This window comes from Somniosus microcephalus, chromosome 7 (assembly GCF_052327205.1).
Source record: "Somniosus microcephalus isolate GS21.2 chromosome 7, FLI_Smic_1.0, whole genome shotgun sequence".
NCBI lineage: Eukaryota > Metazoa > Chordata > Chondrichthyes > Squaliformes > Somniosidae > Somniosus > Somniosus microcephalus.
In genome coordinates this window covers 76,865,587-76,881,432 of record NC_140993.1, presented here as the reverse complement: position 1 = coordinate 76,881,432, position 15,846 = coordinate 76,865,587, and the positions used below count along the sequence as shown (strand labels likewise).

At 44.1% G+C, this 15,846-nt stretch overlaps 1 protein-coding gene across 1 annotated transcript in view; it reads right to left on the bottom strand.

Moving 5' to 3' along the window:
* The window catches only part of nagpa (N-acetylglucosamine-1-phosphodiester alpha-N-acetylglucosaminidase), a 126,452-nt gene that overhangs the window by 84,856 nt on the left and 25,750 nt on the right, over positions 1-15,846 (bottom strand). Inside the window, exon 2 of the mRNA XM_085992622.1 lies at positions 8,718-9,197. Coding sequence (XP_085848748.1) covers positions 8,718-9,197 — 480 coding nt within the window. The remainder of the gene's footprint in view (positions 1-8,717; positions 9,198-15,846) is intronic.

Here is a 15,846-nt window from a genome sequence, read left to right as displayed (position 1 = left end):
GGATGAGGAACTTAACATAATTAGCATAAGTAGCGAAAAAGTACTAGAGAAACCAAAGGGACTAAAAGCCGACAAATCCCCTGGACCGGACGGCTTACATCCTAGGGTTCTAAAAGAGGTGGCTGAAGAGATAGTGGATGCATTGGTTTGATCTTCCAAAATCCCCTAGATTCTAGAATGGTCCCAGTGGATTGGAAGGTCGCAAATGTAACACTGCTATTCAAGAAAGGAGGGAGAGCAAAAACAGGGAACGACAGGCCAGATAGCCTGACATCAGTCGTCGGGAAAATGCTGGAATCCAGAGTTAAGGAAGTGGTATCAAGTCACTTATAAAATCATTCCATGATTAGGCAGAGTCAACATGGTTTTATGAAAGGGAAATCAAGTTTGACAAATTTATTAGAGTTTTTTGAGGATGTAACTAGCAAGGTTGATAAGGGGAAACCAGTGGATGTAGTATATTTGGATTTCCAAAAGGCATTTGATAAGGTGCCACATAAAAGGTTATTACACAAGATTAGGGCTCATGGGGTTGGGGGTAATATAACATGGATAGAGGATTGGTTAATGGGCAGAAAACAGAGTAGGGATAAACGGAACTTTTTCAGGTTGGCAGGCTCGAACTAGTGGGTGCTGCAGGGATCAGTGTTGGGGCCTCAGCTATTTACAATCTATAAATGACCTAGATGAAGGGACCGAGTGTAATGTATCAAAGTTTGCTGAAGATACAAAAGCTAGGTGGGACAGTAAGCTGCGAGGAGAACACCAAGAGTCTGCAAAGGGATATAGATAGACTAAGTGAGTGGGCAGTAAGGTGGCAGATGGAGTATAATGTAGGGAAATGTGAGGTTATTCACTTTGGTAGGAAGAATAGAAAAACAGAATATTTTTTAAATGGTGAGCAACTTTCAAATGTTGGTGTTCAGAGAGATTTGGGTGTCCTCGTGCAAGAAACAAAGAAAGTTAGCATGCAGGTACAGCAAGCAATAAGGAAGGCAAATGGCATGTTGGCCTTTATTGCAAGGGGGTTGGAGTATAAGAGTAAGGAAGTCTTGCTACAATTGCACAGGGCCTTGGTGAGACCTGGAGTACTGTGCACAGTTTTGGTCTCCTGATCCAAGGAAGGATATACTTGCCTGGGAGGTGGTACAAAGAAGGTTCACTAGATTGATTCCTGGGATGAGAGGGCTGTCCTATGATGAGAGATTGAGTAGATTGGGCCTATACTCTCTGGAATTTAGAAGAATGAGAGGTGATCTCATTGAAACATACAAGATTCTGAAGGGAATTGACAGGGTAGATGCCGAGAGGTTGTTTCCCCTGGCTGGAGTCTCTAGAACTAGGGGACAGTCTCAGGATAAAGGGTCGGCCATTTAAGACAGAGATGAGGAGGAATTTCTTCACTGAGGGTTGTGAATCTTTGGAATTCTCTACCCCAGAGGGCTGTGAATGCTGAGTCTTTTGAGTATATCCAAGGCGGAGATAGATAGATTTTTGGACTCTAGGGGCATCAAGGGATATGGAGATCGGGCGGGAAAGTGGAGTTGAAGTCGATGATCAGCCATGATCTTATTGAATGGCAGAGCAGGCTCGAGGGGCCGTATGGCCTACTCCTGCTCTTATTTCTTATGTTCTTATTTCTACTACCTCTGAAAACATGCGTCCTGATTTTGTTCCTGAATGGCCTAGCTCTAATTTTATTATGTTCCTTTGTTCTTGATTCCTCCAGAGGAAACAGTTTCTAGGTATCTAACCTATCAAATCCTTTTAACAAACACTTCAATCAGATCACCACTCAATGTTCTATACTCAAGGGAATGCAAGCCAAGTTTATGCAACGTGCCCTCAAAGCCCCAGTATTATTCTGGTGAATCGGCACTCCCTTCAAAGCAAATATATCCTTCCTGAGGTGTGGTGCCCGGAACTGAACGCAGTATCCCAGATGGGGTCTGACCACGGCTCTATCCAACTGAAGCATAACTTCCTCCTCTTTGTATTCCAGCCCATTTGAGACAAAAGCCAGCATATTCCATTGGTAATTTTGATTGATTGGAGTACCCATCTACTGGCTTTTAATGATTTGTATACTTGGACTCCCAAATCGCTTTGCTCCTTGACTGTTCCTCATTTCTCACCAAATTAGAAAATACTGCGATTTATCTTTCGTGGGTCTAAAGTGGATGACTTCACTTGCCTACATTAAGCTTTATTTGCCATGGTAGCTTCCTGTTCATATCTGCACTACTTACTGTTCCTCCTAACTTAGTGTCCAAAAGTGTGCTACTCATACCTTACCCCCTTACTGCCTCGAGAGTTTCTTAAATTTAAAATGTTCACGTTGTGTTTAAACCTCTTTTAGCCTTGCCCTTCCCTATCTCTGTAATCTCCTCCAGCTCTACAAACCCCCGTGAACTGTTTCTCCAATTCAGCCTCTTGCTCTGGAATTCCTTTCCTAAGCCTGTCCTCCACTCCACTTCCCTTTCCTTCTTAAAGCCCACCTTTTTGAACAAACACTTGATCACCAGCTAAATATAGTCTTATGACACACACACACACACACTAACCAGAAACATTCCTGTATCATAGAATTTTACCAGTCACATTTTTCCCTCGGTCATATTCTGATTTGATTTACTAATATTTACCTTTTAGTATTTACCTCTATAAAAATTATACATCAGCAATGCATCCCTCTAACCAATCTCATATTGCTTTTAAATGCAACCATTTAGGGAGGTTGCTATCTGAATATCCTCCTCCAATGCCTCTCCACCATCATATACCTGGGTGGGACTGAACTTGCCTGATTGCATTCTTATCTATCTAATCATAGCCAGAGAATCACCTGCAATGACTTCTCTTGCTGCTCCCCCAAGGATCCATCTTTGGCTCCTCCTATTTCTCATCTACATGCTGCCCCTGGCGACATAATCCGAAAACACAGCATCAGTTTCCACATGTATGCTGACGACACCCAGCTCTGCCTCACCGCCGTCTCTAAATTGTCAGACTGCTTGTCCGACATCCAGTACTGTATGAGCAAAAATTTCCTCCAATTAAATATTGGGAAGACCAAAGCCATTGTTTTCGGTCCCCGCCACAAACTCAATTCCCTAGCCACTGACTCCATCCCTCTCCCTAACATCTGTCTGAGGCTGAACCACACTGTTCGCAACCTTGGTGTCATATTTGACCCGGAAATGAGCTTCCGACCACATATATGCTGCACAAAGACCGTCTATTTCCACCTCCATAACATTACAGGAAACTTTCTGATATCCGGCACTGACGGGACCGAGCTGGTGCCGTACCATCAAAAGTGCCGGACATACCAGCGTTAATGTTGAAACATACAGAACTGAAAAGCTCCGTGTGAATCAACAAACCCTGTTGCTTAGCAACAGCTTCAAAACAGTCGGCTACAGCTGCAAGCCTCTCTAGCTGAAGCTGTTGCTATAGCTACAGACCTTGCAGTGCCTGACTGGGGAAAAAAAAGCAACGAGAACTAAAAAAACTTATAGAAAACGGCTCCTGATTTTTGTCGTTAGATCGAGTATTCCGGACATATAACCTCCGGATAAACCAAAGTTTCCTGCACCCGACTCCGCCCCTGCCTCAGCTCATCTGCTGCTGAAACCCTCATTCATGCCTTTGTTACCTCTAGATTTGACTATTCCAATGCACTCCTGGCCGGCCTCCCACGTTCTATCCTACGTAACCTTGAGGTCATCCAAAACTCGGCTGCCCATGTCCTAAGTCACACCAAGTCCCGTTCACCCATCACCCCTGTGCTTGCTGACCTCCATTGGCTCCTGGTTAAGCAATGCCTCGATTTTAAAATTCTCATCCTTGTTTTCAAATCCCTCCATGGCTTCGCCCCTCCCTATCTCTGTAATCTCTGCCATCCCCACAACCCTAACGAGATATCTGTGCTCCTCTAATTCTGACCTCTTGAGCAGTCCGGATTTTAATCGCTCAACCATTGGTGGCCGTGCCTTCAGCTGCCAAGGCCCTAAGCGCTCGAATTCCCTCCCTAAACCTCTGCCTCTCTTTCCTCCTTTAAGACACTCCTTAAAATGTACCTCTATGACCCTCTGCTCTAATTTCTCCTAATTTTGTTTTAGAACACTCCTGTGAAGTGCCTTGGGAAGTTTCACTACGTTAAAGGCACTATATAAATACAAGTTGTTATTGTTTACTGAATAGACCCAGTAAATCAGTGCATATAGTACAAGTTTACCTATTGAAATTGCAAACATAGGTAGCTTCAGGTCAAGTAAGCTGGTACTGCATTCATACCTATTTTACTTTTGTTCAACTGCAAAAATTAGATTGGTAATGTACATAAATCTTCAGCAGGAACAAAGTAGGCACATGGGCAAATATTTACTGCAGTAATTCGTGAAGATGAACAGCTGTGCAGTTACGGAATCATATGACTCGATGTAAACACCAAGAGAACATGATGAACAGTTACAAAACCACCTCTTCGCAATAGTACAAAACTGATTGTAGTTAAATATGCTGTTATTTTGGGAAGATTCTAATTTTTAGGCCATGAAATAACCTCAATTTTCCAGTACAGTACTTGTTCCAAATCTATATTTTTATGCACTAATGTGAATTAACCCTTTTAAGATAACAAATTTTCATTAAAACTTTGCTATTTCAGGTGAAGAGAAACAGCTAAGTAGCACTTAAATGCAAATGACACATGCTCTTAGAAAGGGCATTGGTTTTGATCTTCCAAAATTCCCTAGATTCTAGAATGGTCCCAGTGGATTGGAAGGTCACAAATGTAACACTGCTATTCAAGAAAGGCGGGAGAGCCCTGGTGAGACCACACCTGGAGTATTGTGTACAGTTTTGGTCTCCTTACCTAAGGAAGGATATACAGGACTTGCCATAGAGGGAGTGCAACAAAGGTTCACCAGACTGGTTCCTGGGATGGGGGGGGGATTGTCCTATGAGGAGAGGTTGAGTAGACTAGGCCTATATTCTCTATAGAGTTTAGAAGAATGAGAGGTGATCTAATTTAAACAAACAATATTCTTACAGGGCTTGACAGGGTAGATGCAGGGAGGATGTTTCCCCTGGCTGGGGAGTCTAGACCCAGGGGTCACAGTCTTAGAATAAGGGATCGGCCATTTAGGACTGAGATGAGGAGAAATTTCTTCACTCAGAGGGTGGTGAATCTTTGGTATTCTCTACGCCAGAGGGCTGTGGAGGCTCAGTCGTTGAGTATATTCAAGACAGAGATTGATAGATTTTTGAATATTAAGGGAATCAAGGGATATGGGGATAGTGCAGGAACATGGAGATGAGGTGGAAAACCAGCCATGATCTTATTGAATGGCGGAGCAGGCTCGAAGGGCCAAATGGCCTACTCCTGCTCATATTTCTTATATTTTTGTGTTATGTTAGGATGTATTGTACTAATCTTGCTTGGATTTATAATTTTTGTGCACAGTCCAATTACTAAGACTTGAATTCACAAATGCTACGGTAGACTTAGAAAAACAAACCAGTAAAGAAAAAGTAGATTTTTAATAATCTTTTATTCCATTACTTTATATACAAGCACCTCAAGGTAACCAAGCAATTGAAAAAAAAAAATCAGACTTGAATCCAAGCAGCATGGACTAGCATCAGATACTCTTTAGACCACAAATGGTATCTATTGCTATGTTTAGTACTTCTGCATGCTAAAATACTTTTCAAAAAATGCATTATCAATATTGACAACTGGGAAAAGGGTGCACACGATCATGAGCGGACAAGCACTGTTGAATGATCAGTACAAGCGATCACCTGAGGTGAAGTGGCAGCAGCAGAAATGTGAACAGCAGCAGAATGCCAAGTCCAGATGGGCTGCTTGGCCCTGTGAAATATACAGAGAGCCTACATAGAAACATAGAAGTAGGCCATTCGGCCCTTCATGATCATCCAAATTCAGTACACTGTCCCTGCTTTCTCCCCATATCCCTTGATCCCTTTAGCCTTAAGAAATATATCCAACTCCTTCTTGAATATATTTAATGAATTAGCCTCAACTGCCTTCTGTGGTAGAGAATTCCACAGGTTCACCACTCTCTGGGTGAAGAAATTCCTCATCTGTCCTAAATGGCTTACCCCTTATCTTTAGACTGTGACCCCTGGTTCTGGACTCTCCTGCCATCGGGAACATCCTTCCTGCATCTAGTCCTGTTAGAATTTTATAAGTTTCAATGAGATCCCCTCTCATTCTTCTAAACTCCAGCGAATATAAGCCCAATCGACCCAATCTCTCCTCATACGTCATTCCTGCCATCCCAGGTATCGGTCTGGTGAATCTTCGCTGAACTCCCTCCATGGCAAGAACACCCTTCCTCAGATAAGGCGACCAAAACTGCACACAATACTCAAGGTGTGGTCTCACAAAGGCCCTGTACAACTGCAGCAAGACATCCTTGCTCCTGTACTCGAATCCGCTTGCTATGAAGGCCAACATACCATTTGCCTTCTTAACCACCTGCTGCACCTGCATGCTTACCTTCAGCAACTGATGCACAAGGACACCCAGGTCTCGTTGCACTTCCCCTTCTCCCAATCTATTGCCATTCAGATAATAATCTTCCTTCCTGTTTTTGCCACCGAAGTGGATAACCTCGCATTTATCCACATTATACTGAGTCTGCCATGCATCTGCCCAATCATCCAACCGGTCCAAATTATACTGGAGTTTCTCGGCATCCTCCTCACAGCACACATGCCCACCCAGCTTTGTGTCGTCTGCAAACTTGGAGATATTACATCTAGTTCCCTCGTCTAGATCATTTATATATACAGGTAAGACTATCCTTTATCCGAACTTCCGAAAACCTCTAAAAACCGGAAGTTTTTTCGTTCAGCGTAAGTCGTGCGCATGACATGACCAGAGTGGCGCACGACTTACGCTGAGCAGGGCAGAGGGTCAGAGAGTTCCCTCCTGGGTAGGAGATTGCAGGCCGAGCCGGGCAGTGTGAAGGAGGTACCGGGAGAGTGAACCCAACAATACAGCGGCCCGTCCGATAGCTGCAGCGGTCTGTCCGATATTCTTTTCTCCCCCCCCCACCCCCGACCCCCCGGCCCCCACCCCCGACAAATTTCCCAGTTTTATAAAATACCTTCTGAAATCCGAAATTTTCCGAAAACCGAAACACGGCTGGTCCCGAGGTTTTCGGATAAAGGATAGTCTACCTGTATTGTGAATAGCAGGGGTCCTAGCACCGATCCCTGCGGTACCCCTGCGGTAGTCACTGCCTGCCACTTGGAAAAAGACCCGTTTATTCCAACTCTTTGCTTCCTGTCTGCCAACCAGTTCTCTATCCAATTCAGTACCTTACCCCCAATCCCATATGCTTTAACTTTACACGCTAATCTCTTATGCAGGACCTTATCGAAAGCCTTTTGAAAGTCCAAATACACCACATGCACTGGTTCTCCCTTATCTATTCTACCAGTTACATCCTCAAAAAATCCAGATTAGTCAAGCACGATTTACCATTGGCTGCAACATTTATTGGTATAGTCATCAAGTTGGATTCTTTTTCCAACAATTGCTTGGCTGCTTTAGAGAGTCAGAGAGGCGTTTTTCTTGAGGTAGCCACAGGCTTTCATTTTTTTTACCCTTCCTAGGAAAGTTAGCAGTGCAGTGGGTTAACAGTGTGTGATAGGACAAGCTTCATGGTTTTGTCATACCTTTTTGTATGTGTAATTGTCTTCAACTTTGATTATGAAGGATTGCCACCACTGCTGAAAAACTGAACACTCAATTGCGCAGCTTGCGTGAATGAAAATGTGGAGTAAATTGAAAAAAATCAAGTTAGAGTTAAGAATTAAAAATGGTAAAATTGGAAAGGTGCAGCTTAGATGAAGTGCCAGATTGGAATTTTTAAAGCGGAAATAGATGTGTGAAGTAAGTATATCAATGGATAAGGAAAAAGGCAGGTAAATGGAATTGAGGTAACAGATCAGCCATGATCTAACTGAATGGCAGAACAGGCTTGAGGGGCTGAATGACCTACCCCTGTTCCTATGTTTCCATGAGGCTATGATTTTCCTATGATACAAATTTGCCAGTAGAACAAGACAAAGTAATGCATTAATATTTTGTCTGCAAAGTTAAACAAAGGTCAAACCAATTGAAATCAAATTAATTTAAAATTCTTTCACAAACACCGTTGAGAAATTTACCTTTAAAAGCATAAATTTTGTAAGATTTCACATTTATTTCTAAAAACTATATATGGACTGACTGCTGAGAGGGGACCATAAGTTTAATTATATTTAACAGATATGACATCAGCAGATTCAATGGTAAGGCTGGGAGAATGGAGTCCAGCACCATCATGTTATTGTCAGTAGCACAGCAAACTGAAAGTGAACACGGGAAGATTTTAATATAGTGAGGATGACTTTCTTTTATATAAAGATGCCCCAATGTCCTCAAGTTCAGTTTATTGGTAAGCAAGCTGAAGGCACGCAATATTAAGTTCACAATTATTAAAAAATTGGGGTGCAGCTTATAGGCAAACTCAAAACGGTAAAGTGGAATTTTGATGATCCGTTTCTCCATTTGTAAATGCAGGGGTCAAAAATGCAAATTCAGACATTTTTTTTTTTTTTTAAAGACACACACATACCAGTATTGCAATAAGGTCACTGAGTATATACATCAGATGTATTTAGCTTCTTACCCAAATACTAATGTGCCATCCTTCTTGATCCCAAAGTGTGCGTTTTGAATTCCCTTTCCATCTTGCACCAGTTTTCCATCACTCACAACATTACCCAAGCAACGTTCTGTGTTCATGTCAAAAAATCCACCATTCTGAGCCACCAAACACTTCTTGGATTTTGTAGTTTCCTGTACTGTTGCTCTGCAAGACTGACTGCATCCTCCTGGTTTGAGTGGTTCCAAAACTGAGACTGTTCGCAATGGATTATTCACAAAAGTGAAGTGGCCAGTGACTGCTTTAAGCTTTCCTTCATCAGTGGGAAAGTTTGAAACAAATACAGTAGTTTTAGTTATAGGAAGGTCTGTGGATTTATCAGCAGGCCAGGTTTCATGTGTCACATTCCCAAAAATTAGAGGCTGACAATCTCGGACATATCTGTGAGTATGCTGAGAACCATGCTCCAAAGGGTAGTATGGAAACAGATCATTTAAAGAAGCCCTGCAAAAGGAGTATACAAGATTGTCAAATACATAAAAAGGCACAAAACTCAAACTAATTGAAAAGAGATAAAGAGCAAAAATAAAATAGTATAACCCAGTTCTATTTTCAAAACAAGCAATATATTTAGTACATAATGGGGGGAATTTTAACCCCAAAGGGTGGGTGGTTGATTAAAAATGTTTTAAATGCAAAACCCGACCCCAACCCACCCACTTCCAGTTTTAATGGAGACAGGTAGGGGGCAGGTAACCAACCCGCTCTCAGGAGGCGGGTTGGTCACTAAAATATTTTAAGGCGGCTGCGTGCCTCCATTTTAACTTCAGTTTTATTTTTTAACACCTGCAGGCCGGGTTTCCTGGGTCTCGGGAAACTCTGAGCAGATGAAAGGAGGAGAGAAGGTCCGGATCCTTCAGGCAAGTGCCTTTACAGCACTGCTTGTGGGCTAGAAGGAGTAGGAGTGCTTCCTCCAGGAACACCAAGCAAACCTGTTCACCCACATAAGACCCCCACGATCCAAATTTCAAAGACCCCGAATGCTCCCTGACCCCGCGATCCAAACCGGAATCTCGCCCCGACCCCACTACCCCAATCCAAATTCCAAAGATCCCAAACGGCAGCGATCCAAACACTGAAAAGTCCGATTGCTCCCTTGCTGCTTTCCCATTGTAAGATTTTCAAAATTCACAGGTTCCCCAAAACTTGGAGAAAACCCCTAAAGAAAAGGACTTTGGACTCTTTTCTAACCATTTCAGGAGGATAAATTAAATATTGGGCCTACAGAGGGAAATTCAAGGTCGAAAACCAAGATTTGACATTTTTAAAGGCATGTTTGGGCTTGTAAGAAAGAAAAGGCTGTAACAGGAAATGGGATCAACCTCTGTAAAGGCAGTTTGGATATTGGAGTTAATTCAGTTAATCAAGCTGTCTGGGGAACTGTCTAAACGTCACTCAGCCCCCATCAGACAATTTACATGCTAACAATAGACCCACGGAAGAACAGCCTCACAGGACCCATCCAAAAACATGCATAAAACATAGAAACATAGAAGATAGGAGCAGGAGTAGGCCATTCGGCCCTTCGAGCCTGCTCCACCATTCGACGAGATCATGGCTGATCATCCAAACCCTAGCACCCGGTCCCTACACCGACAGCCATCCCACCCAAGCCCTATCCCCGTAACCCCACGTATTTAATCCCCCCTAACACTAAGGGCCAATTTTTATCATGGCCAATCAACCTAACCCGCCTGTGGGAGGAAACCGGAGCACCCGGAGGAAACCCACGCAAACACGGGGAGAATGTGCAAACTCCACAGACACAAAACAAATCGCTTCGCCAACCTACAAAGAATCTCAGACCCCACGGGAAACTCAAACACTGAGGACATTTCACTACAATTAAATAAGAGCTCAACAGCTCAGGAAACCATCCCGAAACCACTTCTCACATTTTTAAACAACTTCAACAGCTCGGAGCCATCCCGAAACCGCTTAAACAATTTACACAACTCAATGTTAACGAGCCCGCCAAAATCTAAAACCTAAACTGATTGGGCGTGCAGATTAGCAGGCCTCGATTAGTATAATTGGAGGCCTGTTCAAGAAGTGAAAAAAGCAGTTCCAAGTACAAGTTGAAGAAAGGAGTTCAAGAAGAGCCATCATCGAGTAACATCAAGATCAAGGAGCAAGCATCTCGAAGCAGTTCTCTCTCTCTCTCGAAGAAGTAACACACCATCGGACACCTCGCGGCACCAAGGGCCCCACGAAACAACCAACCGAATATTACCCTCAGCCAACCTGGTAATATTGGGCCACTGTGACCAACGGAAAACCAACTCGGAAGAAAACCGAAGATTCGCAAGTTTTTTCCACTCTACAAACTATTCCTGACTTACCCCTGGGTAAGATTTTATTCAAAAAGACTCTAAAGCCCTATTTCTAACCAAAGAAAATTAGGTACTCACCTGATATGTCCAATACGCATCCTATCGCATCTGCAGACTCGCGAAAACTGACCAGATACGCAGGTGAAGTCCTCTACCGCGTCCGGCAGGCCCCAAACGACACATCTAGCGAACCCCGAAATCGCAAACCAGCTCAACTGTCAAGGAGTCGTTTGGTGAGCATTATCCCTGGTCCTTTTAGAGCCTAACTTAGCTAGTAAGGTGGGATTGGGAGGGGTGAGATATTTGTCTACTGTAATTTTCTCTCATGTATGTTGAAGTGTTGCCCCATTTTATTAGTGTTATTATTGTGTTGAATTTTATTTGAGAAAGAAAAAAAAAGTTCTTGCACCAAAACCAGTTGTCTGCTGTACTTTTATCACAACCCCCAAATAAGTCCAAGGTCTAGAACCAAGGGAGTGGGAGCAATTCGAACCGCTCATAAGTCAGAGGTGAAGCTGACCCCAAACACCACCCCCTACACCGTCAGACAGGCAGCCAGCCTGTTAATCTGGCCGGCTGTTGGGCGGAAAACATGCTGAAAAATATTTAAAACAGGTCTTGCCATTAAATTTGGCAGGACTTGTGGGAAACCGGTACTTTTGGTTTTCCCGTGTGCAAATCCCTCCTCCCGCTCATTCCCGCCTCAGTTATTATCGAGGTCAATGACTCTAGTGCTACAGATGGTCACAATTACAGCATCTCTGAGATCCCCTGGCATGCTCTCCTCCTTCCAGATAAGAGAAATGAGTTAATGAATTCGCGCCAGTAGTGCTTCTCCGCCATGCTTTAGTGCCTCGGCGGGGATCTCACCTGCTCCTGAGGCCTTGTTCTTCAGTTGTCGGATGGCCTTTTCAACCTCATGCCAGGCTGGGGTTGTGCGGAGATGGTGGCGGGTAGCATGCTGCGGGATGGAGTTGAGGACACTCGCGTCGAAGACAGAGTCTCGGTTAAGGAGATTGAACTTCGAAGAGCTCCTTCCAGCGGGCACTGACTGCCTCTGTCCTTGATGAGTACCTCTCCGTTCTTGGCCCGCAGTGGGGTAGGACCTTGGGTGCTTGGGCCATAGATGGTCTTGACTGCGCTAAAGAATCCACGCACGTCGTGGTTGTCACCTTCAAGAAAGGTGACAAGTCCGATTGCGATAATTACAGCAGAGTTTCCCTGCTGTCTGCCACAGGGAAAGTCATCGCAAGAATCCTCCTCAATCGTCTTCTCCCAGTGGCCGAAGAGCTCCTTCCAGAGTCGCAATGCGGATTCCACCCACTAAGAGGCACAATGAACATGATCTTCACCGCACGTCAATTACAAGAGAAATGCAGGGAACAGCACCAACTGCTGTACATGGCCTTCTTTGATCTCACAAAGGCTTTCGACACTGTCAACCATGAGGGATTATGGAGTGTCCTCCTCAAATTCGGTTGCCCTCAAAAATTTGTCACCACCCTGTCTGCTTCACAACGACATGCAAGCCGTGATCCTGACCAATGGTTCCACCACAGACCCAATTCATGTATGAACTGGGGTCAAGCAAGGCTGTGCCATCGCACCAACGCTCTTCTCGATCTTCCTGGCTGCAATGCTCCATCTCGCCCTCAGTAAGCTCCCCGCTGGAGTGGAGCTAATTTACAGAACAAACGGGAAACTGTTCAACCTCCGTCGCCTCCAGTCCAGATCCAAGGTCGTCCCATCCTCTGTCGTCAAATTACAGTATGCAGACGACGCTTGCATCTGCGCTCACCCAGAGGTCGAACTCCAAACCATCGTCAACACCTTCACCGAAGCGTACGAGAGCATGGGCATTACACTAAACATCCGTAAGACAAAGGTCCTCTACCAACCTGCCCCCGCCACAGTACTGCCCCCCGATTATCAAAATCCACGACAAGGCCTTGGACAACGTGGACCACTTTCCATACCTCGGAAGCCTACTGTCAACAAGGGCAGACGTTGATGACAAAGTCCAGCACCGCCTTCAGTGTGCCAGTGTAGTCTTCGGTCGCTTGAGGAAGAGATTGTTTGAAAACCAAGACCTCAAACCCAGCACTAAGCTCATGGTCTACAGAGCAGCAGTGATGCCCGCCCTCCTGTATGCCTCAGAGACATGGACCATGTACAGCAGACACCTCAAAGCACTGGAGAGGTACCACCAATGCTGCCTCCGCAAGATCCTGCAAATTCATTGGCAGGACAGGTGCACCAATGTCAGTGTTCTCGCTCAGGCCAACATCCTCAGCATCGAAGCTTTGACCACGCTCGATTAGCTCCACTGGACGGGTCACATTGTCCGCATGCCTGATACTAGACTCCCAAAACAAGCGTTCTACTCGGAGCTCCGACACAGCAAGAGAGCCCCAGGTGGGCAGAGGAAACGCTTCAAGGATACCCTCAAAGCCTCCTTGGAAAAAGTGCAACATCTCCACCGACACCTGGGAATCTCTGGCCCAAAACCGCACAAAAGTGGAGAAGAAGCATCCGAGAAGGCGCCGAACACCTCGAGTCTCTTCGCCGGGAGCAAGCGGAAGCCAAGCGCAAGTCAACCCAAGCACCCCACCCACCCGCCCCTTCAACCACCGTCTGCCCCACCTGTGACAGAGACTGCAGGTCCCGCATTGGACTCAGTCATCCTCGGTTCAGAGGGACTGCCTAAGAAGAAGAGGAGTGCCATAGATGACGTACGACCACTTAATGGGAACTTTCAAATAGCAAGTCCGTTTTTCAGTCTTCAATTAGCTCCCAATACATTGAAATCAACACCAACGGGTTTTATTTAGTGAGATGATGCAATAAATGTAATTTCATTTCCATAAGGACATTGTAATTAATTAAGTTTAACTGCACAGGCTTGAGCACCAACTCCAATCAACGTGCAATTGTGCGTCATGACTACCAGAGTTGCATAAAATTATAGGTGTATTATATGGTGAAAATCAATCCAGTGCCTTAGTGGTAATCTTTGCCCGCACTGCCTCAACCAAGATCTCTGCCTACAGTAACAGGCTATTCCTAACTGCACTCTTTTCTAAAATATACTTTAAGTATATATACACTAGCAAAATACAAAAGCAAAATACTGCAGATGCTGGAAATCTGAAAAACCCCCAGAAAATGCTATAAATACTCAGCGGGTCAGGCAGCATCTGTGGAGAGATCTGAAACATTAACTCTGTTGCGCTCTCTCCACAGATGCTGCCTGACCTGCTGAGTATTTCCAGCATTTTCTGTTTTTATTACACTAGCAAAATACACCTGACTAAATTCAGGACAAAGTTCATTTTACAGTCCAGAGAAACATCACTTAATTTATTTAAACAAATTTAAGAGACTATATGGGAGAGAAAGGATGAATTTTTAAATGAGGGATAACAAATTTCTATGATAAGGCTTTAGTTTTCTTTTTAATTGTCTAGAATGCAAGTAAAATCAAGGAAAACCCAAAGATGTTTTATAAAAGCATAAAGAGCAAGAGGATAACTAAAGAAAGAGTAGGGCCTATTAGAGACCAAAAAGGTAACCTGTGTGTGGAGGCAGAAGACGTGGATATGGTTCTTAATGAATACTTTGTGTCTGTCTTCACAAAAGAGAGGGGCAATGCATATATTGTAGTTAAGGAGGAGGAACGTGAAATATTAGATGAGATAAACAAAGTGAGAGGAAATAGTAAGGGGTTTAGCGTCTTTGAAAGTAGATAAATCGCCAGGCCTGGATGAAATGTACACCAGGCTGTTAAGAGAAGCAAGGGAGGTAATAGCGGAGGCTCTGACCATCATTTTCCAATCCTCTCTGGCTACAGGTGTGGTGCTGGAGGACTGAAGAACTGCCAACATTGTACCGCTGTTTAAAAAGGGATAGACTGAGTAATTACAGGTCTATCAGCCTAATTTTGGTGGTGGGTGGGCAAATTGTTGGAAAAAATTCTGAGGGACAGTATTAATCGTCATTTAGAAAGGCACGGATTAATCAAGGACAGTCAGCATGGATTTAAAAAAAATCATTCACAGGATGTGGGCATCACTGGCAAGGCCTGCATTTATTGCCCATCCCTAATTACCCTCGAGAAAGTGGTGGTGAGCCACCTTTTTGACAACTGAGGATTTCAGAGGGCAGTTATGAGTCAACCACATTGCTGTGGGTCTGGAGTCACATATATGCCAGACCAGGTAAGGATGGCAGATTTCCTTCACTAAACCAGATGGGTTTTTACAATCCGGTAGTTACATGGTCACCATTACTGATACTAGCTTTTTATTCCAGATTTATTTAACTGAACTTATATTCCCCAGCTGCTGCGGTGGGATCTGAACTCTTGTCTCTGGATCACTAATCCAGAAACATAATCACTATGTTACCATTCCCATTAAGGGAAGGTCGTGTCTGACTAACTTGATTGAATTTTGAGGAGGGTAGATGATGGTAGCGCGTTTGATATAGTCTACATGGATTTTAGGAAGGCTTTTGACAAGGTCCCACGTGGTAGACTGGTCAGAAAAGTAAAAGCCCATGGGGTCCAAGGGAAAGTGTCAAGTTGGATCCAAAATTGGCTCAGTGGCAGGAAGCAAAGGATAATGGTCGACGGTTGGTTTTGTGACTGGAAGGCTGTTTCCAGTGGGGTTTGGTTCCTTGCTTTTTGTGGTATATATCAATGATGATTTAGACTTCAATGTAGGGGGCATGATAAAGAAGTTTGCAGATGATACATAAAT